This window comes from Chenopodium album, chromosome 1 (genome assembly GCF_948465745.1).
Source record: "Chenopodium album chromosome 1, dcCheAlbu1.1, whole genome shotgun sequence".
NCBI lineage: Eukaryota > Viridiplantae > Streptophyta > Magnoliopsida > Caryophyllales > Amaranthaceae > Chenopodium > Chenopodium album.
This window is the reverse complement of record NC_137834.1, coordinates 60307215-60334959: the sequence shown is the minus strand read 5'-3', so window position 1 is coordinate 60334959 and position 27745 is coordinate 60307215. Positions and strand designations below refer to the sequence as shown.

Sequence of the window (27745 nt, the reverse complement as noted above, 5' to 3'; positions counted from 1 at the left end):
AAAAAGCTATTTTTTTTTAAAAAAATATAAATATCTGACTAAAGGCAAGGCATAAAAGACTAAAATCGAAAACTACTAGTATAGCTATAGTTTAGTGCAGGATAATAAATCTCCAGCAACTTATTTTGGCTCTACTTGAGTTCTTTGCATTTTGGTTTTCGCACACCATTCAAATTTTGTTTTCGATTTATTCAGGTGATAATAAAACTCAAGTTTGCAGGAATTGGCCGCTTCTACGGTTTGTTTGGATAAAGAAAGGGGAAGGAAAAGAAGGGGAGAGAAAGGGAGGGAAGAATGGTGAGTTTTCCTTTCAAATCTCTTCATTGTTTGAAGGATTAATTTTCTACAATTTAATCCTTCAATTTCTCTCCCCTTCAATTCCATCCCTTCCTCATTTGCTATCCAAATGAAAGATACCCCATCTCTTCATTTCTCTTCCCTTCCTTTCCCTCCATTTCCTTCAATCCAAACACACCACTAGAGTTCTAGGCATGCCATTGCCTTGGCTTGGCTTGGAGAGCAAAGTTCGCCATACCAGAAGAGCACCCTCCCATCCTTTCTTGCCATTTCCCATTCCTTTTGTGCTTTTGTCCCAGGCTCCATCAAGTTGAATTGAGTTTACTGAGGAGCCAAACTTAGACCATCCCATGCTTGCCATGGGAAACCCGGGGGAGGAGGGGTGGGGGGGGAGTGTAAGAACTTCAGGTCCATAAAATCTGATTGGATAAAGGATTCATAATCCTTAATCCTTAGTGACGAGGTAACTCTTTCCAGAATTCTGTTTACTAGGATGTTAAAACCTCAATGCAATTATCTCATTTCTTTCTTAGCCAAATAGCTCATGTTATTGCAAGTCTTGCAACACAGAGTAAAGCTTGATCACTAGTAGGTCCATCTTGTTATAAAAGAACCGGATAAAGTGTCAAATACATTCTCTAATTGGGATGTCTTCATTTACTTGTGAGCGGATGCTCAATAAACCAATTTGACATACCTTGTCAGCTGTACATGCCCTTAAAATGAAAACTGATTTCTTTAGACCTTTAGATATTGAGATAGCAGGTCACCCTGTCTTAAACCACAATTTGGCTTGAAAACTGATGGTGTATATCAATTCCAGAGGAGCTTAATATAACACTCATAAAACATTGTGGCATTACAGCTCATCCCTAATCCAATAATATAATTTCAAAATATCATATTTTTATAATTTCTTATAAAATTAACAGACAGATATAAAGGTATAAATGTACACCGACAAGAGTGAAATGCGAAAAATGAATGTATAGTTGAAAAGAGATGGAAAGCCAGCCTCAGCCTCTCAATTGACAAATCATGTCACGAATTATGATGCAACATTGTGGCATTAATCACATCACTACAATGGAGATTGAAACAATGAGTAAGCATAAAAATCAAATGCTGAATATTCTTAAAGTGCAGATGTCCATGAAACATTCCTAACAGCTAGATGCAGAAAAATAAAACATCCATAAATTTCCATTCCAAGTCATAGTGCAACACATACTAAATCCGCCAAGAAACACGCCAAATCCACAAAGGCTTAGTCACATGTGCACACATTTTAATCAGAATACATCTCCAGACGACCACCAAAAGTGATTTTTCTATGCAAACATATAAGCCAAAATTCAAAAAACTGCTCCAGATCTCATATTGGCTTGATTTTGAAGTGAAGTGAGATAAGTGAGAATACAAAACACTTCAAGTCCTGCATGAACAATGAGGCAAAAGTTCAGTATTACATGTGTTTTGCACAAAGATCACGCACACTAAGGATACGTACAAACACATTGAAAGACAAAAAATTGTTCACCAACACAATAGTCAGCATTAAGGTCTTTGATTGCATCAAACACAAATCCTTCTATTTATCAAATGACAAACTTTCTATCCTCAGTCTATGCAGAACCAAACAAAAAGTCCACCGTGATTTATCTCCTACAGGTACCAGAAAAATTCATTCCACTAGTCCACTCAATATGGTGTTCTGTGACTTCTGTCCACAAAATTCATCCCTTGAATTTTTCAATAAACGTAGGGTAAAACTCATCACCAAATCTGTCTTGGGCAAAAACTCATCACCAAATCTGTCTTGGGCAAAAACTCATCACCAAATCTGTCTTGGGCAAGGGTAAAAAAGGGGAGGAGGTAGGACCTAACAGCATAATACTTTTTGCTTGAGTAGCAGAAACTAACCCAAGGTAAATGAAACAGATTTAACAGCCTATACTTTTTGATATTGTGTTTAAGACTTAAAAGCCTATAAAATTTCTTTTTTAATGAGCTAAGACTCAAATGCTGTAAACAACATCAAAAGATAGCATCCCTGAAAAAAGGAAAAGAAATGGATCACCATCAAATAGGAGTTACATTTGCTTTGAGTCCAATATTTTTATTCAAGTGCTCTACGCCCATAATATTTAGTTAAGTACTTAGGTTGGGATATGCTCCCAAAAGAGCCTTGCATGCAACAGAAACACTGAAAACTCAAATCACATCAATTGAGAATCTTATCTTTCTTCTCATATGACACCTGCTTCCTACTCCTAACATTCCAATGGATGGATCTTTACACAGTGGCTTAAAACTAATATGAAATGCAAGGATTTGGTCAGGGACATGCGGTGGAACATTTTGTTTTCATCTCATTGTTTCAAGGTCTGGAGGAGTATACTTAGATCCTAGTGTCACCTCTAGCCCTTCCATTATCCTCCACTAAGCTGCTACTTTAGTTTACAAATTTATAGAAGCCGGTTAGTTTACCCACCCCTTTATCAATCCATATTCTGGAATCTTTTCTTGGTTACTGTGATCATGCACACATGCTAAATCCAAATGTGAACGTCGGATTTGCTGGTATCTTGCGTGATTGAATAGGAGAGTAAAGTAGTGGATATTACAGAAAAAGTTGTGCTTTTAATGCCCTAGCAGCAGAATTATTCAGCATAAGAGCAGACCTTCTTGTAAAAAGTTTTGCACTGCATCAGATGGATTTTTATCAGATTATACAAATGTGTCCATCTCCTCCAACATCAATCTTTGTTTCATAATAAGTATGGAGTACCACAATATCTCATATGAATGTAGGAAGCTATTCCAAAACTCCCAGACACTGAAGCTTACCCACATTATAGGGGGAAAGAAAATCAAATTGCAAATGCCATGGCCAAACATCATAGAACTATTTGTATAAATGAGAAAAGTGACTTGCACCAAATCTATTGCTTTTGTATGGAACTTTATTCAGCAGAATGAAAATAGCTTAAGTAGCGGAACTATGTAGTTTGTATAATCATTAATGCATTGCATTCCTTTTTACCAAACAATTTAACATAAAAATATTAAAATCAAAACCATTGATTCAGCATATAGTATCCGTAGTGCTACGGTTCATTCAAACTGTTCTAACACAGGTATATGACTTTATTAATTATAAGCTCTAAAGCCTCTAATAGCTCACAGCAATGCCATATTGTTGCATTGTTGCTAGGACACCATAAGGACAAAACTTTGCTGCCTCAAAACAAAAAGCCTACCACTCCTATTTAAATGCAGCAACATTTCCACTTACAATCTCCAGTAGGCCATAATCTTGCTTCTTGCTTATATTTAGTGTTGTACTACAATAAGCATACTAACTTACGGGTATTACGCCAAGTTATAAGGATTTTATCATGGATAGCCACACTGCGTGCATCTCGCGCCCGAGTGATGATTACAATACAACCAATCAACTTTTGCTTTTTACTTTGACGTTCCATAAACTTCATTCGAGAGAATAAAATACATAGAGCAAGAAATGCAAAATACAACAGATTCGTCATTCAAAGTGCGAGAACTAAAAAAATAAAAAAGACAGGAAGAAAGAAACAAGCAACAAGATACATATAAACAAATGATTTCCAAAAGCATAGTTCAAGGCAGGACAGCCATAACAAAAATAAAAACATGAACTATAATCTAAAGAAATCAGAAATCCTGACCTGAACGAGATAGTAAAAGATCCGAAGCCCTTCGGGATCTTTACTACTCTGGACATCAACAAGTGAACCGATTTTTGAAGTTGTAAATGAGATATGCTCATTGCCCATCACAATCTCCAGCTCTTGCCTCCCGATAACATCAGGTTCAGGCCATAGGTTATCATCTTCCTTCATAATCTACTTGAACAACATTTTGAAAAAAATTAAAAAATACTTCATAAAACTACAAGCACCATGTACTATCTTTTGCCCAAATGTTCATTAATCACCATTAAAGCAATCTTACACATCTCAAGAATCAAAAATACCTAACAAAAACACATGACACAATCCATTAAGTTTAAAAAGTGGGTGCTTAATGCATTAACAAACATATATACATTGACTGAACAAATCCAACAACCTATAAAGCCTAAAATAGTCTCTCTCTCTCTTTTTTTTTTTTTTTTTTTTTTTTTTGAACAGCAAAGCCTAAAATAGTTAGATGACCTATGTTGCCAATATTGATTCCTTCGGGCTTCTACAGTTCTACTCAGTGCCGCTGACTTGCTACAAGCACATATAACTCCAATAAAAAAGAATTAAGTTCTTAAGAAATAAAAATATGACCTGAAACAAACAGGGAATTTACCCAAAACCTGACAAACCTAGCAGCCTGCTTGACAATCTAGGTGCAAAATACTGGTATATCTTAACCACAATAAACCCGTGAAACCAACATGAGGCTTTTGTTGTCATTCCTGTTTGACGCTTTCCATGAAAACAAGTATATTCGAACCATATCAAATTGCCCATGTTTATTCATCAATTCAGGAAGAAATTGCAAAAATCAGGGCTTTCATGAAAATAGATATACTCGGACCATATCAAAGAACAAATTGCCTATGTTAATTCATAGTTCAAGAATAAATTGCAAAAACTAGGGCTTCCATGAAAAAAAAAGTACACTCAAACCATATCAAATAAGAAATTGATCACATTTATTCATCATTCAGGAAGAAATTGCAACAATTAGGGATTCCATTACAAATTAGGGTTTCAAAATTCCAAAAATTAAACTACCTCAAACAAATTAAAACCCAAAACCCTAATTATTTAGAAAAAAATTTAAGAGTTAATAAACAGACCTCGCTCTCAGAGATGATGCGACGGCATTCACGAAGAACTGCAGGAGTGAGGAAGACCTCCTTACGAATCATGGTGTCATTCTTGTAGTTGGAGTTGTTAGCATAGCGAAGTTTACCATCAGGGCGAAACTCGAACTCAAGGAATTCATGACCGAATTTGCCTTTGTGACCGACGTAGTATCGAAGGTAGAACTCTCCAGCTTCTTCTTCTGCCATGGCTGCTGCTTCTGGTGTTGGTTTGTCTCTGGAATTGGAGTTCAAATAAAAGGTGCGATTTTAACTCTTGGCCAGGTTGCGTTATTTACAACGGGGAGTAGTAAGGGGTAGAGGTGTCAATTTGCAACAGGGAGTAATAAGGTCGTAGAGGTGTCAATTAGAATACTTTGTAAGTTTCATCGATTTATAATGGCATTAATTGTAACATTTATGAGTAATCAAATGGCATTAATTTATTTTATTTTAGGTAAAAAAGTAACTCAAAAATACTGATTGAATATTAGAGGTGTCAAATCGGGTACCCAGATGGAGTTTAGGTCAGGTAATGACGGTTCATTTTATTCTAACAAACCAAATCAAGTTGGATCAAGGTTAATTATATATATTCGAGTAAAAATTGGGTCAATGTATAGTCAAGTACAAATCGAATTCGAGTCAAGTCGAATTCGGGTTGAGTCATATTGAGTTCAAGTAAGCTCGACTTCGGATTTAATTATGTTTATTTTGGTCAAAATGGATTTAATAGAATTTGAATCAGGTCATTTCGAATTCAAAATGGTTATATCTCAGTTCAAATCAATTTAGTTTATATTAGATCTCAGTTCAAATCAATCATGTAATTTTAAACTCATTATAGAGCTATTTTCTATACAAGTATTTTATTATCTTTCTGCTAACAATTAAATATATCCATTATTAACTACACTTTATATTCAAAATCCCCCGGTCTCTACTAAAAAAAAAAAAAACACTCATTATAGGAATTTAAAGCCGTGGTGGTACCCTAGTAGGTACCAATGGTACCCTCGTGGATTCCAAGTGTACTTTTGTTTTACTCAATGATGTATGTGTTTCAGTTGTACCCTACGATATTATAATGGAATTCTTTTAATGTGCAGTAGTACTATTGTGACATTAAAGGGTACTTAGTTCTTATCTACCATTTGCTCTTATATTTTGAATAATAGTTGAATCAAATATAATATCAGTAGTACCCTTCTGTAAGTTAGTGGTACCCTTCTATGATTTAATGGTACCCTTATGTATGGAAAAAAAACTATATCAGTAATCAAATAATATATTACACAAATAAATCATAACATTTATGAGTAATCTATCAAATGGAATTTATTCATTTTGTTCTAGGCAAAAAAAGTAAGTAAAAACTAGTGATTGAATAGTGCATAATTAGTCAAGGCAATTTTTCAAGGAAGCGATCATGATATTTTTTTTCATGGTACTTGTTGGAATCGTCTAAATGAATAATTTATTTATATTCAATTGTTATAATTTTTATTTATTGATAATTAAAAATATTTTCAGTTAAAGTTTTGCATTGGCATGGTGCACAAGGATAACATTCCACTTAAACATTGTAGGGTCCCACTAAAACAAATTAGGGTATGCTATATAGAGCAAATTTCAGGGTAACACTCACACAATGAAGGGATCCACTAATACATTTTAGGGTTCCATTAAAATAATGTAGGGTTCTATTGTAATGAAGTGTAGAACTCTTTGAATATGTTTGCAGGGTTATACTTGTACAATGAAGGGTTCTACTACTAAAATAATGTAGGGTTCTAATGAAACAATGAAGGGTACAATTCTCCGATTGTGTTTAGAGTATATTTAATTATTGTACCAGTTAACAAGTGTGATATGATTATGTTTTTGTAGGTAAGAAGTTAATTAAAACCAGTAAATGTCTTAAGAATGTTGATATAGTTGTATTAAACATAGAAAATAAAAATATCTTAAGAATATTGAGAGAATGAACAAACATGTTGTTTGTGTTTGGACCATCAAGCTTGATATGAAAATATGTTAGATTAGATATTACAAGCAATTATCTCTTGATCTAACTTGTTGATTGGAATATTAAAGATTTATGTTAATTATAAAGTTCATGAAAAAATGTTAAACTTGAAGCTATTGAACATTATTCATTGAAGGTATTGTTCATTGTTTTTTGGTTTTGGATCAACTTAAAAAGGAATGAAGGGTACAAATCTTTACCCTAAATTAGAAGGGTTCCATTAAAGTATAGGAGGGTTCCTTTGAAACAATCAAGGTTACAACTCTTTACACTTAATTGGAAGGGATCCACTAAATTATCATAAGGTATCTACTGAATTATAGTATGGTTTCATTGAAACAATGAAGGGTACAATTGTTTAGACTATAATTGGAAGGGATTCACTAAATTATCATAAGGGTTCTACTGAAACACTATAAGGTTCCATTGAAATAATGAAGGGTGCATCTCCTTATATTGAATTGGAAGGGTTCCGTTAGATTATTGTAAGGTTCTACTAAAACCCCATAGGATTCCATTGAAACAGTTAAGGGTACACTGTATAGACCGCTTTAGATACAATCTCTAGCTAAGCGGTCTCTTTAGCAAAGAGATTGCTTTATTAGAGGCGATTCCTAGAATAAAAAAAAAAAAAAAACTGAGACTACTTGTTTAAGATATGCCTAATTATAATAGGGAGTCTATTTTTTCAGAAAATGAAGACCGCCTATTTAAGATAGGCAATTTTTTTTTTAGAAAGCTAAGATTGCCTATTTAACTTGCGAGTCTTTATGGTCTTAATTTAGCTGATTTGATTTAATCTTTGTAAAAATTAAATTATTTAATCCAAATAAAAACACAATTCATCCTTATCATTTAATTGGAATTTATACATGTAACTTGTAATAATTTGTAATATTTAGATTACATAGATTTATACTTCTAAAATCCATCTCCTCCAAACCCTTCCCCTTTCCCATTTGACATTAGCACAGAAAATGGTTGCAGATGCGCTATTTTTAGAGCTATAGAGGCGCTAAATAGCGTCGTAAGTACTTATACCTACGCTAGGGAAAGTGTCGGCTTAGCTGGTGCTGCTAAGCTCTATCACGACGCTATTTTTTCGCGTCGGTATAACAAGAAAAATACACTATCTTATATATTTCTACAAATGACACAAGTCATAAATTATCTCATTCAGAGGTGCTACAATTAGTATTACAAATAGCATGTATTATATAGAAATACAAGTTCCATCTCCAAAGTTTGGTTGTTGATTGCACTTTTCATACCGGTGTAACATCAGTTCATCACCCAAAGTCAAGTACTCTTTTTCTCTTTCACAATATATTACAATCTTCCACTTGTGCATATGCTTTATTCTACAAATAAAGAGGCATAAAAATGTAACTTACATAAACTTGCATACTCATCAAACACCTAAATAAATAGCAAGAATTTATATGCTTCAAAGGCAAAAATAAAATGACAATGATTATATACTTGTACAAAGTCAATCATAATAAAATATAATGTGGCCAAATCAATATAGAATAAATTGGAACGTTAATAGATTATCAAAGAAACCAAGACATTATTGACAAGTGAAGTCACTTATATTACCACATAAATTACAAATATAATACTGTTGCGAATTTCACAAGTATAATACTGCTCATCCAAAGTAAAGTGGATACTATAATATTTACTTAACTGATGATAGTCATAGCTTGGTGTAATAATGCACAATTCAAATATCAAACTCTAATCCTTACTTTAATTAAATAAAGTGTAGTATATGTTTATTATCCATTAATCCTAAAAGTTCACTCCAATTTAGAATAGAATAAACTGAAAAAAAAAAAAAAAAGAATAAAAAATAATAAAAAGAAACTAGCGATATAACATGTATGAAGTATTTAGATCTTCAATCTTAAACTCTTGCTCTTGACAAAAACAAAAATAAAAATCTTTTACTCATCTCAAAATAGTAGATTTATGCTCTAATGTACATGGACTTTAGAGCAAGGCTGTAAAAAGCATCAGCCAAAAAAAAAAAAAAAAAAAAAAAAAAAACTAATAGCACAATAAGATGATCAAAATGCATTATTCATCGGTTCATTATCACTCGTCTATATTAACCAAGAAAGAATCATTCAAATTACAACAAACTAATTTAATTAATAAATCTTAAGAACTGATAAAAGACAATAAATAAGAGCATACCTTCCTAGAAAGCACATCGACAGAAACAACATGAGAAATGGTATCTTGTGCAAATATCATGGGCATATTCGTATTGAACTAGAGTAGGCTCCAGCTTTTCCACGGCATGTGCTTATGAACAGGTTCTTGTTCAACAGTATCCATCCTCTTAATAGTCCAACCATGCTGCTTCTCAAATTATTCTCTTTCAGAAGGGAAAACTTTCACAGCATATGCCACACCAATTGTTAATAGTTGTTCGAAAGCAGTTATTTCAATGTATCTTGCACAAGTTTTCTGTTCAATATTCACCTTAGTTAGGAACTAATTGTCTAATACTAGTAGTAAAACTATAACAACATACTATCAGACTTAACCTAAAGGAACAAAGACCATATCCAAATTAACAAAGAAGAAACAATATAACAGCTTTGAGGCAGTTTAAGCTATTCCACAACCACAAAACAAACTCTTTAGGCAAAAACTATCCCACTCACATGCATACTTCAATTTTTTTCATCATTTACTGATGTGTTAACTTCAAAATATACAAGAATTTGTACTTATTCTATCTAATCATCCAGGTTACCCAAGTGAAAAGCTTTCCCTTCCAAGTTCATCTTAGTATCTAATGACTTAATACCAACAGTTTTAGATAAAATCCGACACAAAAGGACACAAAATCCAAAGGCCATCAACTTTGCTGAAAGCAGAAGTACAATTTCAAGAGTAAAAATTACACCTCAACCCATTAAAAATATCATTTTCAGGTAGCATAATATACTGCAAAAATTCTCAATAATTTGCCCACATACATGATAAATACACCCATGATTCCTAATTTCCTACTCATAACATAATCATTTAGGGAAAAAAACTAAGTCAGAGATAAAAGGAATTACAAAATTATCAAATATTAGTAAAAAGTTATAATTCATTGAAATTTATACATGATCAATAGCATGCAGATGGATACTTGCCATGATGAAAAGTGGAAATTAATATGGATCTAGCTTGAATATGATTCATACTAACATTAAATTTATCTTGTAACATCCTAGCCCTTTCATCACACATACTAGCAAGGCTTTCTTTTCTTTTTTAGCAACATATGAACTCATGAACCAAAAAACCCCAAAACAAAATATGATCCAAAATACCATCCCTGTTAAGCTCAGCTTAGCAAGATGAATCCATACCTACAAACCCTGTAGAAATTTTTAACTACCCATAAAAAAATAATCCCCAAATCAAACTAAAAATATTTCAAGCAATCACGCTACAGAAAGGTCTACGATCCCTTAGCTATATCTGCATTGGCTATCAATTGTTCATTCAGCTAAGTTGATTATTCTCAAACAAGGCACCATACATTATCACAACCTTCACATCAAGAACCAGATATTAGAACAATATTAGCAATGCCAAACAAGAAATACTCTCAAATTGGTATATGACATTAAAAAAAAAAAGCACTTCTCGTGAAATTAAAAGAAACGAGATTTCCAAAATCTGATTTAATATAACAAAAAATTAACTTTGAAAATCAAATCAAAAGTTTAGCGATGTTAAGGTTTGCAATTTTTTATAAACCCTAACTCAATTTTGGGGATAAATTTATATTGCGTTAGGATCATCAAATTGTAAAAATTTCTTAAACCCTAAATTATAAATTCAATAGCACTTTACTTTATCTCAATTCGAAGCCCGCTATGCTCCAATCTTCAACACATCTATGCACAAACGGAGCGATTATGCGAGTAGTGATTTTCCTGATCTCCAAAGGCTAGAGGAAGAGAGAAGATGGAGGGAGAGAGAGACGGATACAGAGACAGGAAGATGGAGAAGAGAGAGAGAGAGAACTAGAGTGGAATTAATCGAATGGAATGGAACACTATACAAAATACGAGTACAAAGTTAAAATTCTACACAATCCGTCCCAAATACAAAGATAAAAATACAATAAAAAAGTTAATGGGGTACTATTTCACTGACAAAAAGCTAAACGGGTACTGAGGTGGAATTCCACTCACCAATTAAAAAAAACAGCGAATTTACACCTTTGCCGCTCTTTATGTATAACGAAACTCCATTTGGACAACTAGGGGTGAAAGTTCGGTATTCGGTTTGGATTTTGACCCAAACCGAATCCAAACCAAAATAATTCGGTTTTGAATTTTTCGAACCGAAACCGAACTGAATTACATCTGAAACCGAACCAATCCAAACCGAAATTCAAAAGTCTAGTTCGGTTCCAAACCGAAAACCGAAATTTGGAGGTTTTTCTCCAAAATGAAAAATTAATTAAAAACCCAAAAAAACAGCCAAATTCATAAATAATAGATCTACAAAAATATAGAAACAAAAAAAATAGCCAAATTCATAAATAATAGATCTACAAAAATATAGAAACAAAAAAACTACCAAATTCATAAATAATTGATCTACAAAAATATAGAAAAAAGAAAAAGTAATACAACTATGATAGTTCATAAATTATATGGATTACAAATTTACAACACTAAATACTACAATTTCGGATTTTCGGTGAGAAATCATGCAAAAACATAGTTGATCTTCCCAATCGATCGTAGTCCATATAAATTCCCAATTTCCACTTCGTTCTTAAGAAGCTACTATAATTAATTCCTTTAAAAAAAAACCAAAAGTTTCCTCCTTCAAAATTGGGTATGAATTCCAGAATACAAAAAATTAAATTTGAGAATTTGAGGATGAGAAATACTAGAGGAGAGATGAAGGAGAGAGAAGGGAGGCATGAAGGAGAGAGGATGGAAGCGTGAAGGAGAGAGGATGGGAGGCGTGAAAGGCTAAGAGGAGAGAGGAGAGAGGAGAGAGGAAAGAAAGAGGAGGGAGGCGTGAAATGTGAAAGATAGATGGGCATTAGGGTTTTTATTTTATTATATATGAAAAGGTATGGGCCTATGTATAATGGGCTAATATTTCGGTTTTTCGGTTTTTTGAATCCCAAAACCGAATCCAAACCGATATATTTCGGTTTCCAGTTTCTCAAACCGATCCAAACCGAAAACCGAAAAAAACCGAACCGAATTGCTTGTTCGGTTTGGTTTGGTTCGGTTTTCGGTTTTTATCCAATTTACTTTCACCCCTATGGACAACCTCCACTAGATAGTTGCAAGCTAATTTAAGTTTTACTTTATATTTAATTAATAAGGTATGAAATACAACATAAAATGATTATAAAATTTATCTATAAATTAACAATTTACATGAAACTATATATCGTATTAGCACATAGTTGACACACAAGTACTTATATGGTTAAATATTCAAATTTTGTAAAAATCTTTATGACTTTAAATAATTCTATGTTAAATAAATTATTATTATTATTTGTTATTAAAATCTAAAATTTGGCAACACTCTATTTTTTTTTCTATTCAATAAATGATGCTCTTAAAAGATTTTATCATATGTTAATCACTTTTGTCAACATACTCATCTCAAATAGTCTCAGAATATACTTTTAAAGCAGCATATTCCATATTTGATAAAAAAAAATTCTAATTCCAATTCCTTATAAAAGGCTTCTTCACCACTATGGGTCTAAAATTATACTTGTAGAAAAAAAAAAACAATAATGAAAGCAACACAAAAACCTACTTGAATAGATAACCTCCATCTTCATACTTCTCAAACAACTAACACTAGAATTCAAAAGAAACATATGACTTCTTTTTTACTTTCTTCTTCAATTCATCATCAATTTTGTTTCTCTTATAATTTCCATTCTTACCTTCACCAAAATCTTTTTTAGGTTCATTAACATCATCTAAACCCACAAAATTCCTCCAATATGTCTTCAATAAATCATCATGATTGAGGCCTTTCTTCATATTATAAACACGTTGGACAGATTTATCAATATAAGGAATACCTAACACATCAGCCACATCAGCACTATCTATATGAATAGGGTATTCCTTTTTACTAACAAGTAACAATGTAGAGTTAGGATTAAAGTGGATTACCAAATAATTGTATTAAAGTCTTACAATCTTCTCGTGAAAGTTAAGATGCAACAAATCACCAAATCCTATTGCTTTAACAACCTTCTTCTGCTCTTCATTGAATATTTCAATAACTTGATAAACTTTTAAAGGATTAGATTTAGTACCAACAGTAATATCCTCCATGTCAGCAACAATACAATAATAATAACTGAAAAAGAAAAAAAAAAAAAAGTAATAGAAAGATATAAAGTGACTTGAACAATGTATTTTCAGAGAAAGATAAAACAAAACTAAGAAAAACCAATTTTAAACCTAACTATTAAAACCTAAAACCAAACAATCATAATTTTAAACTGATTATGTGATGAGTGTAATTTATGGCACTCATTTAACCTCTTTTAGGATGAGTTTGGATTGTTTTTATCTCTTTTATCCCTATTACTTTAGTGTTAGTTGATACTTCTCTAATTTGTATTTTTTGTAGTTGTTTTCCCATTTTCTTGCATTACTTAGTTTATTTTGCCTTTACTCCTTTATTTGTTTGCTTCTCTTTGATTTCTGGAGATTGGTGATGTTCAAAGAGCTTAATGGCCTTTCCTCGGGTTTTATGAAGCTCAAGATGCAATACGACCCCTCCCTTTGAAGCTCAAATGTGGAGGAGTGTAAAAACCAAGTCTTCAAGGTCGCGCTCTCAAGTTGTGTGGGCATTAAAATCGGTGTTGAACCCACCGTGAAGACCCTTGGAAACTGTCACCCCAAACATGCATCAAGTGGAGTGCACGGGAGCATCAACGGACGCACGAGAAGGAGGTGCCCTGCTCCCATGTGCGGGCGTACACGAGGTTAGTGCGGGCGCGCAGAGCTGTGGTGCGGCCGCACAAGAGAGAGGAGCGGCCGCGTAGCCTTCCTTCCCTGTTACGTACCCATTAAATTGCGACCACACATGTAGAGGAGAGGGCGCGCCTATTGGGGTTCTTTTTGGACGTTTAACTAACTATTCCTTGGTTATTTTTATTATATATAGAACTTCTTCATTTCTAGAGAGAGGATGAATGGAAAATTAGATTAGAATTTGTAATAGATTAGATTTTTAGAGAGTTGAGCTCAATTTGGGGAAACCTTTGTTCTTAGATTTAAGAGAGAGAAACTTGGTGATTTTGATGAATGCTACTTTCAATCTTTTTTCTCTTTGATTTTGATCAAAGTTTTGTAAGAATTCTTTACTCTTTAATACAATTTTAGTTTTTGTTTCTTGATATTTGATTGAATTACTTGTTGCTTTTTTGATTTGATTTTTGATAGCTTAAGTATATTTTGAATACAATGTTGATGATGAAATTGGTGATTAGTTTAGGTTTGCTATTCAATTTTGCAATGTGTAGTGAGTAGATTGCTTGTTAGGGATATGGTGAAGCATGTATAAGTGATAATTCATGGCTAATTGGGGGATTTTGATTGATTAACATGTGATTAAATTGGTTGGCGAAATTTGTGCATGTGTTTGCTATATTGAGGAGTGATCAACCTTAACTGTCAAGATAGATTGCATAATAGTTTTCATTGATACGAAAAAATTGATTTGGAAGCTATTATTATCGATTGATCTTGTTTTGCGATTTTCCTTTGAAGTAATTTGTAGAGACTTCTAGCTTGACCCTAGGAAATATCTCTTTAATTGTTTTTGATTGCATTTGCTGCCTTCCCTCACATTATTTGATTGGTTGAATTCTTTCCCAATTAGTATGATTATCATGAGTGCATGTGGATCCTAATTCTTTAGCATCCTTAATATTGTTCTTTTATTCATTTGGTAGTGTTGTTTAGTTTGTTTAGACCAACACTTACCTAGACTTCGGGATAGCTTAACTATAGACTTTAGCTTATACCTCATTCCCTTGGGTTCAACCCAGACTTACCCCTATACTTAGGGTTGGGTTTGGTTATAAATTTGGTTTTGATCGGGGATACTTAGAAATCAACGACCTAGGTTTTCCTCGAGTAAAAAATGATGTTGTTGCCTAGGAGTGGCATAGTTATTTGCTATTGTTGATTGAGTCTATTCCATTTTATTTGAAAATACAAAAAGTTTTTCTTTCTTTAGGCTACATTTGTAGCCGTGCTACTAATCTTTTCTTTGAGATTGTATGCGTAGATCTTGTGTTCGTTCTCTATTGCCTTTCGATTCGGAAATTGAAAGGACAATTACAAAGTTGAGAGTTTCTAGACGTTATCCAAGGAAAGAAGAAGAGCAAGTCATCATGGGAGATAACCAAAGAGTGGCATTGAAGAAGTTAGGAGTTCCGGGAGCCTATAGGTATGAGAGTGGGATTTCTTTACCTACGACACCAGCAAACGACTTTAAGATTAGACCGACCATGATTACCTTGAAAGAGAGGCGTCAATACAGTGGTGCAAAGCATGAGAGTCCCCTCAATCATCTTAAGGAGTTCGAGAAGTATTGCAATACCATGGGGTTTCTCAAGAGTTTATTCGCCTTAAGCTTTTCCCTTTTTCTCTCATTGGGCGTGCATTGGAGTAGTTGGACAAGGATGTGAAACCAAACTCTTTCAGTACATGGGATGAAGTGACTAAGGAGTTTTATCTCGGTTCTACCCACAAAAAAAGATGTCCGAAGCAAGAGCTCTCATTCAAAGCTTCAAGCAAAATCCCAATGAAAGTCTTTATAAGGCATGGGAGAGGTACAAGGAATACCAATAAAAGTGCCCACACCATGGGATTCCTACCTAGCAAATCATCCAAATCTTCTATAGAGTTCTAAGCCCTCGAGGAAAATCTTGCCTTGATGCGGGAGCCGGAGGACCAATAATGAACAAGACGGAGGAGAAAGTGGTGGATGTCATTGAACATGTAGTGAGACATTATATGGATTGGCAAGATGATGAGCGTGAAACAACAGGAAAAAGTAGTGTTTTTGTGTACTCGGTTAATCACAATAATTCCATCAACAACTTATCCTCACAAATCTTGGAATTAGGGAAGGAAATGACCTCTATTAAAGCCAATCTTAGAGAGTGCTTCATCACAAGCACCGATTCTTCCCTCCCAAAATAAGGGGAGAGGTACATTTCCTAACTCAAATCCCATTCCCTCTTCTAGCAACATGTCTAGTGGTTATATATTTTGTGATTTGTGTGATTCATATGATCATGATGCTTCAAATTGACCTAATGCTTCGTTTGATAGATGTGATGATTATGTTGGCAATGAGAATGAACATGTGAATTATGTGTTTAATAACAATGTTGGACCTAGATTTTATAATCAAAGAAATAATGGGAATAAGAACTATCATAATGGGAATTTGATAATTATAACCACAATGGGGGCTATGGAAACCAAGGAAACCAAGGTTTTAAAGGCAACTATAACCACCAAGGTTATGGGGGTCAAACCAACGCCAAGGATATGGGAACCATAATTAAAATTATGGTAATCATAACTATCAACTAAAGTGGCCAAAATCAAGGTCGGGGTAATTGGAGGAACAAAAATCGGGGCAATTTTCAAAATAACAATCAAAAGGGTTCCCCACCTGGTTTCACTACAAAGGCTCAAGGTCAAAATGATATCTCTTATTCCCTATCACCTTCATTCTAGATGTATTTTGGAGGATGTCATTGAAAATCAAATCAAGGTGTTGAACACTTACATGTCATCTAGTGATAAGAAGTTTAATGACATGATGGCTCAAAGTAAGATGTTGGAGAATCAAATTTCTCAATTGGCAAATGTTTTGAAAGAGCATGATATCCCTTATTCTCTACCACATCAAGGTTTAGATCCCAAGATACCAATTAATGCCTTAATGACAAGAAGTGGTAGGATTCTTGAGAATGTAGAGCCTAAGAAGAGTGAGGCTAAGGAGAGTCCTAATAAGGAAGTTTTGGTTGAGGATAAGGAAGGAAAAATCTCTTTGAGTGAGGATGTAGGTGAGAAACCAATTGAAAAAGAAAAAGATAAAGTATGAGAAGTTATCAAACCTAAGCTCCCATACCCCCAAAAGTTCAATAGGCACAAACTAGATGAACAATTTGGAAAATTCATAAAGATGCTTAGGCAAATTCAATTCATCTTACCCTTCCATTTACCGACGTCATTAACCAAATGCCGAATTATGCAAAATTCCTTAAGGACATCTTGAGTGTAAAAAGAACTTGTGATATGGCGGAAACGGTTAGCTTAACCGAGAATTGTAGTGCAATCATTAGAAACAAGATGCCGCCCAAGTTGAAGGACCTCGGAAACTTTTCTATCCCTTGTGCTATCTATAAGATGCAAATTGATAATGTCTTGTTTGACTTAGGAGCTAGTGTTAGCCTTATGCCATATTCGGTTTATCAAAGACTTGAGTTAGTGGAGCTTTCGCCTACCAATATTACCTTGCAACTAGTCGATAGATCAATTAAGATTCAAAAAGATAAGGTAGAAGATGTTCCTTTGAGGGTAGGAAAGTTTGTAATTCCGGTTGATTTTGTTGTCCTTGAAATGGATGAGGGTGTCAATATTCCTATCATACTTGGCAGACCTTTTCCTGCTACCTCGGGTGCCATGATTGAAGGTAAAAGTACTAAGATTTCTCTCAAAGTTGGAGAAGAAGTCATTGAATTTGATTTGAATGAAAGCATGAAATATCTTTCTTCTTCACTTGAAAATTGCATGAGAGTTGAAATCTTAGATAATATTGTGAATTCTATGCATGAGCACTTGCTCACTTCTAATGATCCACTTGAGTGTGTTTTGTTGAACAAGGAAAAGATAGGTGAACATGGGAAGTAAATGGCATTCTTTGAAAGAGTCATTGATGTGAGCATGGATGAGAGTGATGATCACATTTGCATGGGAATTTCAAGTCAAGATGCATTGCAAGTGGCCTCAACTAAGGAAGGTAAAGGTGTTCTAATTATAGAGCTCAAACCTCTACCATCACACCCTAGGTATGAGTTCTTGGGCCCCAACTCTACTTATCCTGTTATTATTAGCTCCTCTTTGAGTGAAAGTCAAGCTCAAGAGCTATGTGGTGTTTTAAGAAGGCATCAAGGTGCTTTGGGTTATACAATTGATGACTTCAAAGGTATAAGCCCGACTTTATGTTCACACCATATCACTCTTAAGGAGGGCGCCTCACCTAGCATTGAAAGGCAACTGAAGCTACACCCTCAAATGGGGAAGGTAGTTAAGAAGGAAATCACTACTTTATTGGATGTGGGAATCATATTCCCCGTTTCTAGCTCTAGATGGGTTTCCCCGGTTCATGTTGTCCCAAAGAAAGGAGGCATGACCGTTGTAGAAAATGAGAGTGGTGAGCTCATTCCTACAAGGACGGTCACGGGATGGATAATGTGTATAGACTATCGACGCCTAAACACATCCACCACAAAGGATCATTTTCCCCTTCCCTTCATTAATCAAATGCTTGAAAGACTAAAAAGGCACAAGTATTATTGTTTTCTTGATGGATATTTCGGGTTTTTCTAATTTCCTATTCACCCGGATGACCAAGAGAAAACAACTTTCACTTGTCCATATGGAATTTTTCACTAGTAGAAAAACGCAAAAAAGGCACCCCTTAATGGCCACCGGTTCTTTAAAACCGGTGGGGAAAAATTAGGGAAAAATGGGCGGATTTTGAAAGAAGAGTATTGCCACCGGTTCAAAACAAACCGGTGGGAAATAATAATCCCACCGGTTTGAACCGGTGCCAACCCCTTTTTTTTCAAAAAAGAAAAAAACGTTTTTTTTTTGTTATAAAACCCTTTAACTCTAAGCTCCTCTCTCTCTCAGGCGCACACACTCTCTCTCTCATCCCTTTCATTCTCTCGTCCTTTCTCTCTCATCCCTTTCTCTGATCTTCTCTTTCGTTCTTTCATCTCCTCTTTCCCTTTCTTTGATCTTCTCTTTTCCTTTCTCTTTCTCTTTCGTTTTTTCATCTCCTCTTTCGCTCCTTCTTTCATTCATTTCTAGGTTCGTTTCAAGTTTAGATGATTCGAGGTAAGGATTTTTGGGTTTTTTTGAATTAATTTTGGGGTTTTTCAAATTGATTATGGGTTAATTTATTCTGGGTTTTTTTTCGAATTGATTTTGGGTTTTTTAGGAAAGGTTTTTAGGTTTGATTTTGGGTTTAATTAATCGACTTTTCTGGGTTCATGCATGTGTTTTTTAGGTTTTTTTTTTTTTTATTATTTTGAGTTTTCTAGTTTTTTTATTTCGAGTTTTGGGTTTAATTAATCGAGTTTTGGGTTTAATCGGATTTTCTAGGTTTAATTAATCGGTTTAAATTGATTTTTGGATTTAAATCGATTTTTCGGATTTTTATTTTATTTTTCTAGGTTAATTTTCGATTAAATAATCGATTTTTTGGGTTAATGACTTAATGCATGCGTTTTTAGGGGATTTTTTTTTATTTTTATTTTCAGTTTTCTGGTTTTTTGGGTTTTTTTTTTTTTTTGGGGGGGGGGGGGGGGTGGATTTCTGGGTTTATTTTCTTGGTTTAAATTTCGTGATTTCTAGGTTTATTTTCTGTGTTTAATTTTCATAATTTTAGTTAATTGTGAGTTTTATTAATTTCGGTGTTTTAATTGATGCAGGTGAATAATCAAGGATTCAAGTTTCTAATTTTGATTTCGATGTTGTAATTTTTTTTTCTTCGATGTTGTAATTTTTTTTTATTTTGATGTTGTAATTTATTTTATTTTTTGTATTGTAAAATAACAATTTAGTGATCCATATATTTCTGATTATATTTCATATTCAAGTTCGGTTGATTTTGATGGTTAAATGTCAGTTTTATTCTCTGATTAAATTCTCTGATTATATGTCAAGTGGAAAAAGCAAACTAAAAAAAAATACATTAAATGGTAGCCGGTGCCAATTGACTTTAATACAAACAAAAAATGGGAATAGTTATGGCACCGGTTAATCGGTGCCAAAAATCAATTATAGCACCGGTTAACCGGTACCAATATTAAATATTGCCACCAGTTTTGAACCGGTGGCATTTGTTGGATGAATGGGCACCCCCCAAATTGTCAACGGTTTAAAACCGGTGCCTTAGGGGAGTTTTGAACTGGTGCCAAATTGAGTTTTTTTACTAGTGTTCGCCTATAGGAGAATGCCATTTGGCCTTCGCAACGCCCTCGCCACTTTCTAATGATGTATGATGAGCATATTTGGAGATATGTTGGAAGAAGAAATGAAGGTGTTCATGGATGATTATTCGGTAGGTGGTGTTTCATTTGAAGCTTGCCTTTAGAATCTTGATGAGAAATGTTTGGCTCGATGTGAGAAGGTGAATTTTGTTTTGAATTAGGAGAAATGTCATTTCATGGTTGAGGAAGGCATTGTCCTTGGTCACAAAATCTCTCACAAAGGCATAGAGGTGGATAAAGCATAGATTGAAGTGATTGAAAAGCTTCCACCTTCGGTTAATGTGAAAGGAGTGAGATCATTCTTAGGGCATGCCGGGTTCTATAGAAGATTCATCAAGGATTTCTCTCTTATTTCAAAACCTCTCAATGATCTTCTTCAAAAAGATGTTGTATTTGTATTTGATGATAGATGCTTAAAAGCTTTCAAAAAGTTGAAAAAAGCTTTGATCTCTACTCCTATTGTCCAAGCCCAAAGATGGGATTTGCCTTTCGAGTTGATGTGCGATGCTAATGACACGACCATTGGGGGAGTGCTAGGTCAAAGGGTGGATAAGAAGTTCCATGTCATCTACTACTTAAAAACCCTTAATGGAGCTCAAAGAAACTACACAACAACGGAATAGGAATTCTTGGCAATTGTGCATGCTTTTGAAAATTTTTGTTGTTACTTGTTGGGTTCTAAGACCATTTTCTTCACGGATCATGCGGCTCTCAAATACCTTTTTTCTAAAAAGGAATCCAAGCCTAGGTTGATCCGTTGGGTACTCGAGCTTTAAACTTTTGATATAGAGATTAGAGTTAAAAAAAGAGCGGAAAATGTTGTGGCGGACCATCTTTCTCGCCTTGAAGATTACCAAATTTGTGATAATGGTAATGGTAATCTTCAAGAGAGAGGATAGGCACTATTTGTAGGATGATCCCATCTTATACAAACGAGGTGTTGATGGCTTTCTAAGACGTTGTATTCCAAATGAGGAGGTGCCAAATGTTTTGAAGATGTGCCACTCGTATCCTAGTGGTGGACATATGGGTGTTTCTAAAACCGCTACTAAGATTCTTTAAAGTGGTTTATGGTGGCCTCATATCTTCAAGGATACATGGGGTTTTATCAAGTCATGTCATCGATGCCAACAAACTGGGAACATCTCAAAGCGCAATGAGATGCCTCAACAACCTATCCTTGAGTTGGAAGTATTTGATGTTTGGAGAATTGATTTCATTGGACCGTTTCCTTCTTCTTTTGGGAACCAATACATTCTTGTGGCGGTGGATTATGTGTCGAAGTGGGTTGAGGCCATTGCTTCCCCAACAAATGACCACAAGGTGGTGATGAAATTGTTCAAAAGATCATTTTCCAAGATTCGGTGTTCCCAAGGCGGTGATAAGTGACAATGGCTCACATTTTGTGCATAATGCCTTTCGAAAGATGTTGAAAAATCATGCGGTTCATCAACTTTTTGGCCTTCCTTATCATCCTCAAACAAGTGGACAAGTTGAGGTGTCAAATCATCAAATCAAGTTAATTCTTGAGAAAACAGTTGCTAGAAATAGGAAAGATTGGGAGGACAAGCTTGATGATTTTAAACCCGAGTATCAAATGAAAAAATAATAATTTTAAAGCCGATTATCATAACCTAAAACCAAACAATTATAGTTTGAAACCTCAGTTTGAAAGTAATCATAAGTTATACTTTATATTTAATTAATAAGATATGAAATGCAACATAAAATAATTATGTAAAATTTATTTATAAATCAACAATTTACATGAAACTATGTATAGTATTGCACGTAGTTGACACATATAAGTATTTGTATAGATAAATATTCAAATTTTACATAAAATCTTTATTACTTTAAATAATTCAATGTTAAATAATTTATTATTATTTTTAGTTATTGAAATCTACTCTGGTTACACTCTATTTTTTTCTTACATGAATTTTTTATCATAAATGCATCACTTTTATTAGCAAACTCATCTATATTAGTCTTGTAATATACTTTTAAAGCACCATGTTCCATATTGCCTTAGAAAAAAAAATAATAATAAAAAGAACAACACCATATTCCATATTTGATAAAAAAAAAAAATTCCTTAAACCTTAGATTAAGACTTTGAAAATTCCAATTCCTTATAAAAGCTTATTCACCAATGATGGTCTAAAATTATACTTATGGAAAAAAAATAATGAAAGCAACAAGTCAACCATTAATTTGTTCTGTTATAGTTTTTTTTTTTTTTTTTCCCAAGAGTCTTCTTCCTCTTTAAAGTAAAGGTTTGAAAATTAGAGATGAAATTACATATAGAATCCATTTTTTTGTGGTGAGAAAGTGGGCTCAGCCCAAAAATAAATACAAATAAACAAAAAAGAAAATAAACGCAGGAAAGTAACAAAAAAAAAAAACAAACCAAAGCTAAAGTACTAAAAAAACTTAAACGACTACGAAAAAACACATTAGTCCCTAACTAGCACCATGCGAGCTCTTGTAGCACCACCCAGATCCTCCAATAAAACCGCACAAAGATCCTTCAGGACCGTCGAGAACATAACAAGAGGTTGAGGAGCCGTTACACCAAAATTGGCTAGCCAATCAGCTGCACGTTTGGCCTCACGATAGCAATGTTTGATAGTAACCTCCCATCTCGCACGAGATAAAAGAGCTTGGCACTTTCAGATTATATGTATATATGCGGTGTTGTATCTTCCTATGGACACCATTCCATGCAATAGCCAATCCTCGAAGAACCACCATCAACTCGGCCTTTGTACAAGTACATTCCCCCCAATTTATAGCAAACATCTCAAATAATTTACCTCTATGGCCTCTAATCAGACCACCTCCACCAGCATCCCCTGGGTTCCCACGAGCTGCTCCATCAGTGTTAAGCATGACCTAGCGCACTCTGGCTGCACCCACCTAATCAAGATCTATTCACGCTTCCTCTTCCTTGGCACATGAATTTTATAGTGCCTCTCCCAAGCCCTTTTTACTATAGCCACTTGTGAAATTATGAATGAGACTTGATCAATCGGGATATTAGCTGTATTTCCTTTGATGCTCCTAGCATTCCTTCACTTCCAAATCCACCAAGGTCATGGAAAACATTAAAGGCTAGCCTTCATCCCCTTTATGTCTCGAGCAGTCCATTTTTTTACTATCCACTCTTGTAAGCCCGGTTTACTCCTCCCTCTATCTCCAACCCCTAACTTGCGCCATACCATCAAAGCAGTAGGACAAAAAACGAGAAGATAGTCAGTGTTTTCTTCATTTGCCCCACACAATTAGCATCTTGAATCTTCAATCAAATTGCGAATAAATCTATTCTTATTCGTAATGATCCTATCTCGAACAACCAGCCATAGGAACATGCGAACTCTTTGCGGGGCTAGCACCTTCCATAAAGCTTTCTAATTGACATTCACTTGCTTGCTCTTTTCCCGACAAATTATTTCCAGAGCACACTTAATTGTGAAACCCCCAAACGGAGCCCCATTCCAACTAATTTCATCCACATCATCCGAATCATTGCTCAATTCAAAAGAAGTTATACACTTTACGCCTTCTGCCGACAAATAAGCTGTAAATTCATCCCATTTCTAGCCTATATTTGGATCCTAAAGCTCCTTCACCGTATAATCCTGTTTGTGCAAAGGCAGAACCAGATTGGCTACCTTAATCAAGGGCTTGTTTGTTACCCACCTAGATTTCCAAAAGAAAGTACGAGCACCATTTCCCATAGCCATATTGATGCCCTTTCGGACTACATCTATACTGCTCATGATTCCCCCCCAAGCGTTTGAGCAATCTGCTTATCCACAAACATGTCGATGTCGTAACTATCATCACAATACTTGTTGCGAAGAGCACAAGACCATAGTGACTTGGGCTCTACAAGAAATTTCCACCCTAATTTTGCAAGGAAAGTAGTTTTCACTTGTCTCATGGAACGTATCCCAAACCCCCCGTATACTTAGGTTTATTGATGACATCCTACTGATATATCCATTTTATATAGTGTTTTACCCCCGTCCCTTGTTCGTTATTAGTAGTGTTTTTGGCTCTTTTGGGCCGCTATTATTACTAATTTGTGTGTTCTAGTATTTTCGTAGTTTTAGTTGTATTTTACAGGAAATTGCACTCTTGGAGCATTTTCCCGGGCTTTCTTGGATCGACTACGGAAGCTAGAAAGACATGACCACTTTTGGAGCCCAGGATCGGTGAGAGCCGGTGATTAAGGGCTCGGTAATTGGGATCACGAGGCATTTGGACCAAGTATTCGAGACCCGAGAGGAAATCCGGATTGGGCCGAGAAATCTAGCCCAATCGAAGTTCAAGCCTCGAAGAAGAAGACCGGGCCCGATCGGGCAAGCATACGCCTGATCGGGCGGCTGCGCGCATAAGGACCCTCAAGGAAGAGGCGCGCCCGATCGGGTGAGCTAAGCTCGATCGGGCGCGGCACATCAGTAAAGGGAATTGTAAAAAAGGCGGGCCCGATCGGGCGGCCCTTCGCCCGATCGGGCGCGTGTTTTCTTAGAAGCTGATTAGTTTAGTTTTAATTCTTGTTTTACGGAATTATTAGTTACCTTCTTTCTTAGACTTTCTCTCTCTACTTAGTATTTTTCTCTCTCTTAGAATTATTTCTCTAAACTTTTGTCCTTAATTCTTCCATTAATTCCAGATTACTTTTTGGTAACAATTTCTTCCCCTTTAATTTCAGTTATTTTATTTACTCCCTTGATTATGCTTTTATTTATTTATTTGATTAGTTTAGTCATGATGATTTGTGAGTAGTTTAATTTCTAGGGTTTATGGGGATCTAATAAATAATATGAAGGGGTAATTTATTGTTGTTAATTATCAATGCTAGATTAATTTCCTATTGATTGATTTAATGCTCTGTGACTAGATTAGGCCTGATCTTTTATGCATGAGTTTGACAATATTGATTCGAGATTCGACAGATGAGAATTGATGTTTAGGTCTAGTTTCAATAGGCAAATTAATTTATAAATGGTTAAGTCGAGATTCGAGAGATGAGATTTAATACCGGTAAATTAATTGTGTGATTATAATATGTAGCGAAAGCCCTTTACAATCTGGTTAATTGATGCATTGATGATTGACTATTATTGATTATTGGTATTGCATGATAATTTCTTATTGAATTGTTTTAATGTTTTACAATTGCGGCTTGTAAAAGTATAGCAATATTAAATTGATGAATCGAGCAGATGTTAATTTGATATTAAAGGCTATTTTCAATAAGAACTTAGATCTAGTAAATTGCGAGAGCCTGTTAGATCTATGTTGATTAATAAATTGCGAGAGCCTGTTAATCGTGTTATTTATGCAATGTCAATGATTGATTACTATGTTTTACCCCGGAGTATTATTTATTGGTGAACCTATGCCCTAGATCCTTTCATATATTGTTATCTTCCTATTCTCAACCTTAGTAGTTTAGTTTCTTACTTAATTATAAATATTGGTTACTTAAATAATTTAGATTATAATAATTAATTAGGAGTAAAAAGACTTGTTTCCCTGTGGAGATCGACCCTACTTCCCTATCTACTTTAGTTAGAGGACTTAGGAATTATTTTTGATTAGGGGATACGACTTTAACCTGTCAAAATTTGGCGCCGTTGCCGGGGTAACGGTTTTATTTTTATTTCTAATTATTATTAGAGTCTAGATTATTTTTTATTTAATTTTTTTTTAATCTTTAATTTTTTTTTAATCTTTAATTTTTTTTTTTATTTTTTTATTTTTTTTTATGAGTTGAAAATATCCATGCTTATGTCACTACAAGAATTATATAATTTTTATGCAGCACCTAACTACTGTAGTTGTCAACGTCTTTGTCATGAAAATCCTGAATGCCCTTATAGTGAGTTTTTTGTGCGTGCTCCGGATGATTTTAGAGTCTTTCCATAAACATATGATCATATTCGGAAACGATTAGTTGCTAATGAAAGTTATTGGAAGGCTCTTGATGAAAAAGTTTATGGACACTATAATAATATGAATGTTATTGAGGATGAAGAACCATCGGTTATAGAATTTGTGGTTGAAAAATCATTGGTTGACGAATCGGTGATTGAAAAATCATTAGTTGTAGAAACGGTGGTTGATAATTCCTTTGTTGATGATGAGGTTATTTATGAGGGTAAAATTTTAAAGTCATTATTGGATGATAAAGACAATGACTACCTCCATGTTCGTTCTATTAATTCTAAATTTTTAACGGAGGAAGTAGAAGGTTGTGGTGTATTTTCATCTCCCTCTTTTGATTTTTCTTTCTACCTTGAGTTCTCTTTATGTGCTCCTAACTTTTTCTTTGTAGGGATAAATGTGCTTGCTATTAAGCCCTATATAGTGCTTAATGAAATGTTTGCAGGAGCGTTTGATAAGTTACTCAAGGCATTGAATTCTTCCGATTGAGAGTAGGAGTATGGTCAAGCGGGACCTTGATAAACTAGTGCTTTGCGGGAGGCAACCCGTATTTTTTTGCTTTTTAATTAGTTTTTTTTTTTTATTTGTTTGTGTGTTTTCTTTTTGTTTTGTTTTAGAGAGGTAGAGGAGAGTATATCTTATATTTGTGGGAGTGTGATTTTGTGCAGAGATACTAGAAAAGTTGAGAAAAGATCGAAGGGCTAAAGGAATCCAGGGGCAATTAGCAGCAGCAAGCTGCCCCGTTAAATCAGTAGCACGGGCCCGATCGGGTAGAGATCGCCCGATCGGGCGCGCGTACGCGTCAGCAAACTTAGTCAACTTCGACAGGCCATAACTTTTGCGTTTCTTATCCGATTTTTGCGTGTGACCTGTCGTTGAAAAGATCTTAAAGTCTAGTTTTCAATGAAATTGGAATCACTGTATTATAATTTATATATTAAAAGTTATGATCAGAATAGCGCACCTAACTCAAATTTGAACTTTTTCCCACTAACACTTTGTTTCTTTCTTGCCCAATTTTGTTCCAAAGAGATGCATTGCAATCCTCGAGGCTTTGGTGACATTGATGCGGTGATGATGAAGAGTAGTCACCTTGACTACTAGCTTCCCTTTAAGACAATGAGGACATTGTCTGATTTAGCTTGGGGGGAGGTTCTCGTGTTCGTATGGTACATCTTTCACTCTCTCTCTTCTCTTTTTATTTTTATTTTTCTTAGTATAGATTTTATTACTTTCTTAGGTTAGTTTTGTTCCAATGAATTGTAAATTATGC

At 34.6% G+C, this 27745-nt stretch overlaps 1 protein-coding gene, 1 long non-coding RNA gene and 1 pseudogene across 2 annotated transcripts; all 3 read right to left on the bottom strand.

Moving 5' to 3' along the window:
* Nucleotides 1-1284: 1284 nt before the first annotated feature.
* Nucleotides 1285-5417, bottom strand: LOC145556745 (protein mago nashi homolog 2). The gene is made up of 3 exons (XM_081618396.1): nt 5135-5417; nt 4008-4184; nt 1285-1732 (listed from the first exon to the last, which is right to left on the bottom strand). The coding sequence occupies exons 1-3, from the start codon at nt 5348-5350 to the stop codon at nt 1673-1675; spliced, it is 453 nt and encodes a 150-aa protein (XP_081474522.1). The 5' UTR covers nt 5351-5417; the 3' UTR covers nt 1285-1672.
* A 2865-nt stretch (nt 5418-8282) lies between these two features.
* Nucleotides 8283-11267, bottom strand: LOC145556737 (uncharacterized). Its single transcript, XR_014091921.1, has 3 exons — nt 11043-11267; nt 9375-9650; nt 8283-8530 (listed from the first exon to the last, which is right to left on the bottom strand). It is a non-coding gene; the product is annotated as an uncharacterized LOC145556737 (long non-coding RNA).
* Nucleotides 11268-15985: 4718 nt separating this feature from the next.
* On the bottom strand, nt 15986-16083 carry LOC145565941 (small nucleolar RNA R71; annotated as a pseudogene).
* Between the last annotated feature and the right edge of the window lie 11662 nt (nt 16084-27745).